Source organism: Marmota marmota, unplaced genomic scaffold, assembly GCF_001458135.2.
Source record: "Marmota marmota marmota unplaced genomic scaffold, marMar, whole genome shotgun sequence".
Classification (NCBI taxonomy): domain Eukaryota; kingdom Metazoa; phylum Chordata; class Mammalia; order Rodentia; family Sciuridae; genus Marmota; species Marmota marmota.
The window spans coordinates 3,647,368-3,660,580 of record NW_026000205.1 but is presented as its reverse complement, the minus strand read 5'-3'; the positions used below and the strand labels follow the sequence as shown (position 1 = coordinate 3,660,580).

The 13,213-nt window shown below is 42.8% G+C and overlaps 1 protein-coding gene across 3 annotated transcripts in view; it reads left to right on the top strand.

Moving 5' to 3' along the window:
* The first annotated feature begins 5,279 nt into the window (after positions 1 to 5,279).
* Positions 5,280 to 13,213, top strand: part of Arhgap35 (Rho GTPase activating protein 35) — a 74,064-nt gene continuing 66,130 nt past the window's right edge. For all 3 annotated transcript variants that reach the window (XM_015496653.2, XM_015496654.2, XM_048790668.1), the window contains exon 1: positions 5,280 to 9,156. In XM_015496653.2, coding sequence (XP_015352139.1) covers positions 5,473 to 9,156 — 3,684 coding nt within the window. In that variant the 5' untranslated portion in view covers positions 5,280 to 5,472. The remainder of the gene's footprint in view (positions 9,157 to 13,213) is intronic.

Here is a 13,213-nt window from a genome sequence, read left to right as displayed (position 1 = left end):
TATATATATATATATATATATATATATCTCCCCATCCCAAAGCCATGCCCCCATTGCTCACCACCTTCAGTCGTAACCCACCTGCCTCTAGTTTCTACTTAGTTAATCCCATCAGGGGGTTGATTCACTGATTGGGTCAAGATTCTCATAACTAAATCATTTCTCCTCCAAACCTTCTCGCATTGTCTCATACGTGAGCTTTTGGGGAACACCTCACATTCAAACAATTACATTTCACCTCTGCCCACCCCCCATAAACTCACATTCATCTCACAATGCAAAATGTATTTTCTTCATTTCCAAGATTCCCCATAGTATCAACAGTTCAAGATTGCCCAAAAGTTCAAGCCCAGAGTCTCTTCTGAGATTCAGGACAAGCTTACATCATGAGCCCCTGTGAAAATCAAAAGTAATTTATAAGCATCCAGTATATAAAGTTACAGAGAAAACATTTTCATTCAGAAAAATAAGGGCATAGAAATAAGGGATAGGACCAAAGCAAGACTGAAATCCAGCTGGGTAAACAAGTCCTATAGCTTCACATTCAGCATCTGGGGTAGATGGCATGGTAATGTTCTGTCCAAAGGGCTTGTGTAGCTCTGCCCCTGTGGCCTTGTTGGTTGCAGCCCAAGTGGCCTATCTGTTGGTTGGTGTCTCTGCTCAATCCTGCAGCTTTCCTAGGACAATGTCCCACGTTACTAGATTTCTTAATCTCAGAGGTCTCCACTGCAGCTTCAGTTTCCTTCTCACATCTTCACCCTTTGCCCTTTCAGGGGCTGCCTGCAGGGACTTCAATTCTATTGCACTTTGCCTGGCCTCTCAGGCCTTCCTTTGAAATCTTGGTGGAAGATTTCAAACTTCAGCTTCTGGCAATCTTGCAGAACCAGCACCATGTGGTTGAGGCCAAGTTCTGTCACCATCTAGAGCAGTAGTAAAGTCTCCAGTGAACCCTGGCTGCTGGCGCCTCTGAGTGTCTGGGTGACTGAAAACATTGAAAAAACTTCTTAGGCCCCCTTAAGCAAGGGTTCCCCACTGGTCTTTTCTCAGAAGAATTTTCATTTTTACTCCCTAGAGTCTGAGATGGATGTTGTCTTGCCAGATCTTGAGATGTCCTCAAGGCATCTTTCTCAAATGTTTCTGGGCAAAGTCTTAAGTGGCAGTAATTTAAGGACTGTAACTTCCTTAGCCCCTGTTTTACTTAGCCTTTCATGTCTAAGTTTTTCAAATCATTTTGCTCTGTCTTGTACTCTTAAATATCACAAAAAAACTTGACCAAAAGCCACCATCAATACCCGTTCCACTTCTTGAATGCTATGCTGTCTAGAAATCTCTTCTGCCAGATTAAGAAGTCCTTCACTTTTAAAATCAGCCTCACAGAAAGTCTCAGAACATGGGCAAAATGCAGACAACTTCTCAGCCAGAACATAACACAGAGGGCCTCTAGTCCAATTGCAGTATGTCCTCTTTTCCTCTAACCCCTCTTGAGCCCTGTTTTCACTGTCCACGGTCCTACTGGTGTTCTGGTCTTCTGAGATCCCACCAGAATCGGCCATTAAGCTGCACTTACAGTAATCTAAAGCATTTCCAGCTTGCATTGCTAAGCATCTGAAAATTCCTCCTACCGATTGCAGAAAGCTCCAAAAGTTTCTGAACCACATAGTCAGGTTAGTCACAGCCAGGTCCCCACTGCTGGTACCAATTTCTGTTTTAGTCAGGTTTTTTGCTGCTGAGACTAAAAGAACTGACAAACAATTGTAAAGGAGGGAAAGTTTATTTGGGGAATTATGGTTTCAAAGGTCTTCATCCATAGACAGCAGACTCCATTACTCAGGGACCAAGGTGAGGCTGAACATCCTGGCAGAAGAGTGTGACAGAGGGCACCAGCTCACATGATGATCAGGAAACAGAGAGCTAATGTAGTCATTCCATAATATGACATTCTTCATTTATAAACAGATGGGTAGAATAATGGTATTGCTTCAGATTCCAACAGAAATTTGATTAACAGAAAATGAAGATACCTGTTATATCTCAATCAGGTTCGAAAGCAAGACTATAATTCCTGTTTATAGCTAAATGCCCTGATACGTTATTTTTTCATATTGCTAACTTTAAGTCGCATCTAGATTTCATGGATGAATACATTGGATGAATAAGGACCTTGAACTCTGTATTTCCATCTTCTCTAATTTGTATTCAAAAGAAAAAAAACAAACCAGAAAATTATTTTAGTGTTTATAAATATGAAAATGGGAGCATTGAGCTTTTAAAAATATATTTTGTTTAAAAAGTCAGTGCTTTCATAGACCAGAAAATAGTGTTCTTTTATTGGAGCTTTTTTATCCCATCCTTCCTGGCCCATTTAGAAGGTAAACTCCTCTGGAAAACTGAGGCGTGAGTCTCGCAGTAAAAGTGTTTTTTGTGTAGATCTTTCCTTTTACTCCCTCCCCTAGCTCAGTTTTGCCCTGTACCTGTTTAACTACCCACGTAACTCAACAGCTTTGAAAACTACTCAGAAATTTAAGATGTTGAGGTAGTAAGGAGGGTTAGGAAATGCTTTTTGCACTGTTAGTTACAATGTGTATTTCCATTCCTTTTCTGCTCCATTCGGATTAGGGGAAATTACCATAACAACATGTAGCTTCCTTCAATAGTTCCCTGTGAAATGATTTCCTTATAGTATTAGTTGATGGTGTTTCTGGAAGTGGTTGCATTTTCTCATAGCTGGAGATGGTGGTTTGGTTGTGGATAATGGTGGAAGGTCTGTGTCTCACAGAGCCGTCCAGCTCACATAGCCCAGGAACCTTTCCTGCTATAGGGAGGCTGGTGGGCTGCTGGGAGGGGAGAGTAATGCACTAGGCATATATCCTGATGGAGCTGTTTACAGTATGAACTTCAGCACCCACTAATCCTGGGATCATGGAGGCATTTTGGGGTCCTAGGAAATGTGTGCTATCTTCGGAATGTTACCACTTCTCACCCTGGGTGTTTTGTAGAGGTGTTAAAAAAGAAAACAGCTTCTTACCTTCCAGCAGAGACACTCTGGTAGGGAGCCAGTGTCTTGGTTAAACAAATCACAAACAGTTCTAGATGACTGGTGACAAGTTCTAAAAAGCACATGGATGTTTGCACTATGTTTTATGACAGCATATTTTCTTGACAAAGAATAGAAAATATGCCTGAGATATATTCCTCTCTGAAGTAGTTAACTTGTGGCATCAAATTTGAAACGGTTTAGGATCTTTGTTTTTTTCTAATCTAAGTAGCTCTGTAAAACTCAAAAATAGAGGGAGTTACTGTTTTAAAGAATTCCTTTCTTCTCTGTTGTAAGTCTTCAGTTAAAAAGGATTAGTAACGGAAAATTATTAGAATGTATATTTAGATTTTGCTAATGCAGTATCTCAGTTACACACTGTGAATACCAGTTCCCATCAGTTTTAAACTCTTAAGACAGGGTGAAGTCTTGGGCATGCACTTTCTTTTTTCTCTTTGTGGCTTTCACATCATTAAATTTAGTGACTCGGCTATTTTTTTTTTTTTTTTTTTTACCCACCTCTTAGAAAATTGTATGTGACCAGGTACTTACAGTTATTTCCTTTAAACCAAGTGTTTGAGATGTCTTTAGATTTATAGCAGCCTTTGTTTACAGTGTAATTCAGTCCTGTTGAGGAACTAGTAAAACTGCATTATCCAGACATCAAAGCTAAGATGAGTGTACTTATTATACCAAGAAACTTACTAGGTTTCTAACAAGTGGAAAGTTACCAGAGGTCCAAAAATTAACCACTTCCATGCCAGCTAATTCTCTCTCTCTTTTTTTTAGAGAGGGGGGGGAGAGAGAGAGAATTTTAATATTTATTTTTTTTATTTTTTGGTGGGCACAACGTCTTTGTTGGTATGTGGTGCTGAGGATGGAACCCGGGCCACACGAATGCCAGGCGAGCGTGCTACTGCTTGAGCCACATCCCCAGCCCCGCCAGCTAATTCTCATTGGGGTGGGGTGGGGGTTAGTTGTCTTTGTAATTCTCTGCTGCATTGTCTAGAGTTAACTGTTGCTTTCTTTTCTTTAGCATCTTTCAGATAATTGAGATTATCATGCCATTAAAAAAATTATAACTAAACAAGATGTTGAATAATGCATTTTGGTTCATATCAAAATCAAGCCAATATTTTTGTTGGAAAGAATAAACTATTAGACCTACTTTACAGAGAATAATTGAGTCATAAGACAGAGGATGATTTGCTAGCCGCATACAGCAGTCACTTCAGTTAGACTGGTATTGCCAAATTGTATTTCAAGAATGGCCAACCAGGTGGTCTTTGAGGCCTGCCAGACCCTGGGGTGAGGAATTGATAGAGATGGGCTCTGTTGAATCCTCCTACTCAAGATTCTGTCAAACTTAAGTGTCATTATAGGTTGAAGCAGAATTGTACACTTACATTATAGGGTAATTGGAGAAGCACTTTGATTTTGTACAGATCTTTCCTGTTCAGGAAATATATATATTTACCTACTTCAGAGATGTATATAAACATGCATTAGACAGTCACAAACATCTTATGATTTTGTTCATGTAAGCAGTCACCTAGGGAAGTGGAGGGATGGGGAAGGTTTATCTCTTTTTTCCTTGAATGCTCCATTGTTTCTACTGAAGTATGGAACTTGGCTTCTTTAGCAGTATGCTATTATTTGACATTCAAATTGTCCCAGACCTGGCCATTGGGAGCCACTCTGATGACACCCATGTCCTTGCAAGATGCCCCGTCAGGTTTTTTTGGACAAGATATTTCTGGCTGATCTTGTACCCACCCTGTTCTAGCCCTGGAAGCAGTCATTCTCTCAAGGAGCCCTCACAGTCTTTCTTCAGCATTTAGTACAATCTTTCTTCAGCATTTATATTATTTTTATATAATATAAAAAATATTTATGTTTTCCTGTCTTAGTCTAGATTCTACTTCTTTGAGAGTGCATAGATGTCAGTCTTATTCGCCAATATCTTCGCTTGGCATAAGGCCTAGCACATTAGGCATTGACTAAACATTTATTGAGTTAAAAAATGTTATGGGGCTGGGCTGTAGCTCAGTGGTGGAGCGCTTGCCTTGCAAGCATGAGGCACTGGGTTCGATCCTTAGCACCACGTAAAAATAAATTAATGAAATAAAGATATTGTGTCCATCTACAACTAAAAAAATATTTTTAAAAAATTTTTTATGGTTCAGTGATTAAAACTGGGTTTCAAAATGATGCTGATGGCTTTTCTTTGTTTTCCTTCATCTAGGAAGAAATGTTGGCTATTTGGCGATGAGAAGTTGTGAAAACTGACCTCATATTGGTACACTAGCACTATGGGACCTGGCACTCGTGCTTATTGGGCAGCCATTCTCCACTGGTAATGTTGAGAAGCCCTCCACTCTACTGGAAAACACTAATCTGATCTTGGAAGTGGCTGGTTGTGGCAGGATGTATCGACGATGATGATGGCAAGAAAGCAAGATGTCCGCATTCCCACCTACAACATCAGTGTGGTGGGATTGTCTGGGACCGAGAAGGAGAAAGGCCAGTGTGGCATTGGGAAGTCTTGTCTGTGTAACCGCTTTGTGCGCCCAAGTGCTGATGAGTTTCACTTGGACCATACCTCTGTCCTCAGCACCAGTGACTTTGGCGGGCGAGTGGTCAATAATGACCACTTTCTCTACTGGGGAGAAGTTGGCCGCTCCCTGGAGGATTGTGTGGAATGTAAGATGCACATTGTGGAGCAGACTGAATTTATTGATGATCAGACTTTTCAACCTCATCGAAGCACGGCCCTGCAGCCCTATATCAAGAGAGCTGCTGCAACCAAGCTTGCATCAGCTGAAAAACTCATGTACTTTTGCACTGACCAGCTGGGGCTGGAACAGGACTTTGAGCAGAAACAAATGCCAGATGGAAAGCTGCTGGTGGATGGTTTTCTTCTTGGTATTGATGTTAGCAGGGGCATGAATAGGAACTTTGATGACCAGCTCAAGTTTGTCTCTAATCTCTACAATCAGCTTGCAAAAACAAAAAAGCCCATCGTGGTGGTCCTGACCAAGTGTGACGAGGGTGTAGAGCGGTACATTAGAGATGCACATACTTTTGCCTTAAGCAAAAAGAACCTTCAGGTTGTAGAGACCTCAGCAAGATCCAATGTAAATGTGGATTTGGCTTTCAGCACCTTAGTGCAACTCATTGATAAAAGTCGGGGGAAAACAAAAATTATTCCTTATTTTGAAGCTCTCAAACAACAAAGCCAGCAGATAGCTACAGCAAAAGACAAATATGAGTGGCTGGTGAGTCGCATTGTGAAAAATCACAATGAGAATTGGTTGAGTGTCAGCCGAAAGATGCAGGCCTCCCCAGAGTACCAGGACTATGTCTACCTGGAAGGGACTCAGAAGGCCAAGAAGCTGTTTCTACAGCACATCCACCGCCTCAAGCATGAGCACATTGAGCGCAGGAGAAAGCTGTACCTAGCTGCCCTGCCATTAGCTTTTGAAGCTCTTGTTCCTAATCTAGATGAAATAGACCACCTAAGCTGCATAAAAGCCAAAAAACTATTAGAGACTAAGCCAGAATTCTTAAAGTGGTTTGTTGTGCTTGAAGAGACACCATGGGATGCCACCAGCCACATTGACAACATGGAAAATGAACGGATTCCCTTTGACTTAATGGATACTGTCCCTGCCGAGCAGCTCTACGAGGCCCACTTGGAGAAGCTGAGGAATGAGAGGAGGAGAGCTGAGATGAGAAGGGCATTCAAGGAAAACCTGGAGACCTCGCCTTTCATAACTCCCGGAAAACCTTGGGAAGAGGCCCGTAGTTTTATTATGAATGAAGATTTCTACCAGTGGCTGGAAGAATCTGTATACATGGATATTTATGGCAAACATCAAAAGCAGATTATAGACAAAGCAAAGGAAGAATTTCAGGAGTTACTTTTGGAATATTCAGAATTGTTTTATGAGCTGGAGCTGGATGCTAAGCCCAGCAAGGAAAAGATGGGTGTCATTCAGGATGTCCTGGGGGAAGAACAGCGATTTAAAGCACTACAAAAGCTCCAGGCAGAGCGGGATGCCCTCATTCTGAAGCACATTCACTTCGTGTACCACCCAACAAAAGAGACCTGCCCCAGCTGCCCAGCCTGTGTGGATGCTAAGATTGAGCACTTGATTAGTTCTCGGTTTATCCGACCATCTGACCGGAATCAGAAAAATTCACTTTCTGACCCCAACATTGATAGGATCAACTTGGTTATCTTGGGCAAAGATGGCCTCGCCCGAGAGTTGGCCAATGAGATTCGAGCTCTTTGTACTAATGATGACAAGTATGTGATAGATGGTAAAATGTATGAACTTTCCCTGAGGCCAATAGAGGGGAATGTCAGGCTTCCTGTGAACTCTTTCCAGACACCAACCTTTCAGCCCCACGGCTGTCTCTGCCTTTACAATTCAAAGGAATCACTATCCTACGTAGTAGAGAGTATAGAAAAAAGCAGAGAGTCCACACTGGGCCGGCGGGATAATCATTTAGTCCACCTCCCCCTGACATTAATTTTGGTTAACAAGAGAGGAGATACCAGTGGAGAGACCCTGCATAGCTTAATACAACAAGGTCAGCAAATTGCTAGCAAACTTCAGTGTGTCTTTCTAGACCCAGCTTCTGCTGGCATTGGTTATGGACGGAACATTAACGAGAAGCAAATCAGTCAAGTTTTAAAGGGACTGCTAGACTCAAAGCGAAACTTAAACCTGGTCAGTTCTACTGCTAGCATCAAAGATTTGGCTGATGTCGATCTGCGAATTGTTATGTGTCTGATGTGTGGGGATCCTTTTAGTGCGGACGATATACTCTTTCCTGTCCTTCAGTCCCAAACCTGTAAGTCTTCCCATTGTGGGAGCAACAACTCTGTTTTACTTGAACTTCCAATTGGACTACACAAAAAGCGCATTGAACTGTCTATTCTCTCATACCATTCCTCGTTTAGCATCAGAAAGAGCCGGTTGGTTCATGGGTACATTGTTTTTTATTCAGCCAAACGCAAGGCCTCCTTGGCTATGTTATGTGCCTTTCTTTGTGAAGTGCAGGATATTATCCCTATCCAGCTTGTAGCACTCACTGATGGCGCCATAGATGTCCTGGACAATGACTTAAGTCGGGAACAGCTGACAGAGGGGGAGGAGATTGCTCAAGAGATTGATGGAAGGTTCACAAGTATCCCCTGTAGCCAACCCCAGCACAAACTTGAGATCTTTCACCCATTTTTTAAAGATGTGGTGGAGAAAAAGAACATAATTGAGGCCACTCATATGTATGATAATGCTGCTGAGGCCTGTAGCACCACTGAGGAGGTCTTTAACTCCCCCCGGGCTGGCTCACCACTCTGCAACTCAAACCTGCAGGATTCAGAAGAGGATATCGAGCCCCCATCTTACACCCTGTTCCGAGAAGATACATCACTGCCCTCTCTGTCCAAAGACCATTCCAAACTTTCTATGGAACTGGAGGGAAATGACGGGCTGTCTTTCATCATGAGCAATTTTGAGAGTAAACTGAACAACAAAGTACCTCCACCAGTCAAACCAAAGCCCCCTGTCCATTTTGAAATCACGAAGGGAGATCTGTCTTATTTAGACCAAGGCCATAGGGATGGACAGAGGAAGTCTGTGTCCTCTAGTCCCTGGCTGCCTCAGGATGGCTTTGATCCTTCTGACTATGCTGAACCCATGGATGCTGTGGTGAAGCCGAGGAATGAAGAAGAAAATATATACTCTGTGCCCCATGACAGCACCCAAGGCAAAATCATCACCATTCGGAACATCAACAAAGCCCAATCCAATGGCAGCGGCAATGGTTCCGACAGTGAGATGGACACCAGTTCTCTAGAGCGAGGCCGCAAGGTATCCATCGTGAGCAAGCCTGTGCTGTACAGGACGAGATGCACCCGGCTGGGGCGGTTTGCTAGTTACCGAACCAGTTTCAGTGTGGGGAGTGATGATGAGCTGGGGCCCATTCGGAAGAAAGAGGAGGATCAGGCATCCCAGGGCTATAAAGGGGACAATGCTGTCATTCCATATGAAACCGATGAAGACCCGAGGAGGAGGAATATTCTTCGCAGTCTAAGGAGGAACACTAAGGTAAGATGTCAGTTTAGAATGAATCATAGAGGTTGATTTGTGCGCTGGCTCAGGGAGAGTTGATTGATAATGATGACTTTTCAAGGACAACTTATTCTGGTTAAAAAAAAAATTTCTTGTGTGTGAGAGAGAAAGAGATTTTTTTTTTTTTTTTAAATTTTTAATATTTATTTTTCAAGTATCGGCGGACACAACATCTTTGTTTGTATGTGGTGCATGAGGATCGAACCTGGGCCGCATGCATGCCAGGCAAGTGTGCTACCACTTGAGCCACATCCCCAGCCCCGAGAAAGAGATTTTTATCTTTGACCTTGCTTTGAAGAGTTAACAGTATTTCAGATCACTACTACGGGCTGCATGCAAGTAGTTAGGACCTTAAATAGGTAGCCTGAGTTGTCTTTGTGTAAAACAGTAATTACCAAAATGAGCAAATGGTGCAGAACTCATTTGTGTCCTGCCAAGTGGTCAAGCCAGTGAAGATACACTTGCTCTTTGTCACTTCAGCATCAGATTGTAGACTTAACATGCCTCAGTCTCTTACTGCTAAATATAAATATTATTCATACATTTCTTAAATGCTCTTTCCCTTGCTGATCCACAAAAGTTGCTATATTTTAGATTAATGAGAAATTAGATGCTTATTTGTACTCATAAAGCAGTGAATGGCTTTCAGTACATAAATGGAAAAGAGTCTTGCCGCTGAGAGTTAGAAAGTAGTCTCATATTTGTGAAATTGAAATGCTGTCTAGCTCTATTTATTGTCTCCTTCAGCAAGTTGCTGCTATCAGTGAGAGCCTCTTTTTTTTCTTTTTTTGGTATCATGGATTGAACCCAGGAGCACTTTACTATTGAATCACATCCCCAGCCCTTTTCTATATATTACATTTTATTTATACTCATCACTTTTGATGTTTGCCATAAATATCTACGTATGCAACTCAACTCTCACTGAGTTACTTAGTGCCTTGCTAAGTTGCTGAGGCTGGTTTTCAACTCAGGATCCTCATGCCTCAGCCTCCCCGGCTGCTAGGATTACAGGTGTGTGCCACCATGCCTAGCAAGAGAACTTCATATTTCACATAGGGACCACAGTGGGGCAGGGAGGGAAATAGGAAGGGATTAAACAGATAACAGTATGCATCATGTATGCCAGGCCTGCTCTGCCAGATGTAGAGGCAGTGACCCCGGTACAGCAGCAGATGAAGTAGAATTTTTTGCACAGAATTGTAGTTTGCAGGGCAAAAAATCTGTAAGTGGTACCCTGTCCCCAACTTAGTCTTTTTAGAGTAGCAGGACATACCCTGTCTTTCCAGAGAAAGACATCTTGATGAGAGACCACAACAGAAATACAACAACCCTTGATACACAGAATGGTTTCTCTACATCAAAAGTTTTTGCTGTTCTCCTTCCCGTGAAACAGTAGAGAACAAAGTCACTGGTCTGGAGGTATTACAGGGACCTGTGGAAAGCAAAATTGCCAGAAACTTTTGTGCTGTTACAAGACATACCAAATCAGAAGGCTCTAGAGTCCAGGCTGTCTCGAGAGCTGACAGTTATCTTGTAACATATAACATGGAGGCTAGTTCAGCAGCAGTTTGTGTCTTCAGAGATGGAGGGATGTGTTTCCGTTGCCTGCCGAGGAAATTGCATCCACCTCATGTTCCTTCATTGTGTGCACAATGTTCCTCAGTCACCATTAACCAGGATCTTCCAGAATTTTCTTACCTGTGCAGTGTCAGAAAGGGCAGGGGGCAGTGTGATGTGTTCTGCCTCCCTCATCCACCACTAAATGATAATAGATATCAATACATTCTTCTGTTTTTCCTCCATGTGGAGTCCTTCATTTGATCTGCCTTTCCTATTTTATTCTCCAAAGGTTGGTAGGAGGCAGACACATTAAAAGCGTCCTTACTCAGGAAGCCAGAAAAACAGCCTGCCAATATTTCCCAAAGCTCCCGTTTAATGATCTGGAATCCAAACATTTTGGCTTTCTTTTCCTCCTCCACTCCCGGTGAAGCCTGTTGCCAGGAGAGCCCATCTGAACGTGACATTCTTCTAAATTTGTGGGGGTGTTTGCACACCTGGGAATTAGGAAGGTGGCATAATAGCGTACTGAATTATGATTTTTTTCTGACTTCTGGCAACATTTTTAATACTGCAAATGATGCTTTTAAAATGCATTCTGAAACAAGCTGTGCTTTCAAGAGCTCTCACTCTGCTGCAGGTTCAGCAGGAACAGCTGGCCTCAGAGCTGCAGAGATGGCTGTGTTCTTGCTGGTGGCCAAGCTCTTCACCTGGAACCACCTCACTCAGGGCTGCCAGGTCCCCAAGCAAGGAGCCAAGATTGCTGGCCCATCTTTAGTGATGTGGACCATGTCTCTGAGTCAAATAAAAACAATTCCTCTGGCTGAAGAGTAATTGCATGCCAGAAGTCAGTTTAGGAATATCCTTTGAAAAGAGTAAATGAAAGGTGAAATTGTCTTTTCCTGCAGTGGAGAAATGATCTTTTGGACTGAGCATGACTGTTTTGTCAGCCTAGTGCAGAGAGGAAGAAAGCCTTTTCTACCAGAGCAAATCTCCTATCAAAATTGCTGCCATTAAGAATGCAAACTGAGGGCTGGGGATGTGGCTCAAGTGGTAGCACACTTGCCTGGCATGCATGCGGCCCAGGTTCGATCCTCATGCACCACATACAAACAAAGATGTTGTGTCCGCCGAAAACTAAAAAATAAATATTAAAAATTTCTCTCTCTCTCTCTCTCTCTCTCTCTCCCTCCCCCTCCTTCTCTCTCTCCTTTAAAAAAAAAAAAAAGAATGCAAACTGAGGACTGGGGTTGTGGCTCAGTGGTAGAGTACTTGCCTAGCACATGTTAGACACTGGGTTCAATCTCTAGCACCACATTTATTTAATTGATTTTTAAAAAAAATTTTTTTTTGTAGTTGTAGATAGACAGAATGCCTTTATCTTGTTTAATTTTTTTCAAGCCCAGTTCCTCACACATGCTAGGCAAGTGCTCTGCTGCTGAGCTACAGCCCTAGCCCCTCTAGCACCACATTTAAAAAAAATAATAATAATGCAGATTGATGGGTTGGGCTTGTAGCGCAGTGGTAGAGTGCTTGCCTAGCATGTGTGAGGCACTGGGTTCGATTCTCATTACCACATATGCTGACCATAAATAAAAAAAGGTCCATCAACAACTAAAAAAATATTTTTAAAAAAATGCAGATTGATACTTGTTTTACTGGAAAAGCAAAATACCATCAAGTCAAAGAATGCCAAGCCAGCCCCTCTGTTGGGGATTTGGCCTTTGATTTTTATTGGCATGACAAAGCAGTATGACATTTATTTGAAGTGAGGGGAAAGCCAGGCACTCAGACTTTAGTTGGTCGTGGAAAACACCTCAGTCCCTCCTCCATGCCAAATACTTGTGCGGAATGGCCCAGCTCCTTCTTGCCGAGGTATCAGCACCCAGTTGGGGTAGCAAAACTCACACAATTACCCATTTCTTCTGCCCAGGAAATGCTAGGCAGAGAGCCCACAGTAGGGCTTGGGGATGTTCAGGTAGAATGGGGTATAGTGATTAGCAGCTGAGGCTCTGGGAATCAGGGGGCCTCTGGTCAGATCTCAGCTCCCCTGCTTCCTCCCTTGGGCTTTGAACACATGAGTCACTTCTCCATACCCTGCTGTAATAGAGGGAGCACCTTCCTCTTAGGTTGGGAGGAATGGACACTGGGCAGACCAGGGAAGCCTTAGCAGCTGGTGTATAACGAGACTGAAGCATTGGCATGGGTTGAGTGGAGACCTGAAAGTGAAATAGGCATGTCATACTCAGAAAAAGGAGACAGCTGGTCTGGCCTAGCTGACCAACACCATGCCTCCTCTCTGTGTAAATTTTAACCCTTGTGTTACTTGTCTGCTTTCTTGCTGCTTCCCCTGGCAACTGCCCTAGTGAAAAAAACTCTGTCCTGGGTGCCAGTGCACCAATGGGGGAGAAAGAAAAATTACCCAGTGCCCTTGGCTAATTTGCTAGATTAGTTCTTCGCTGTGAAACTGGAG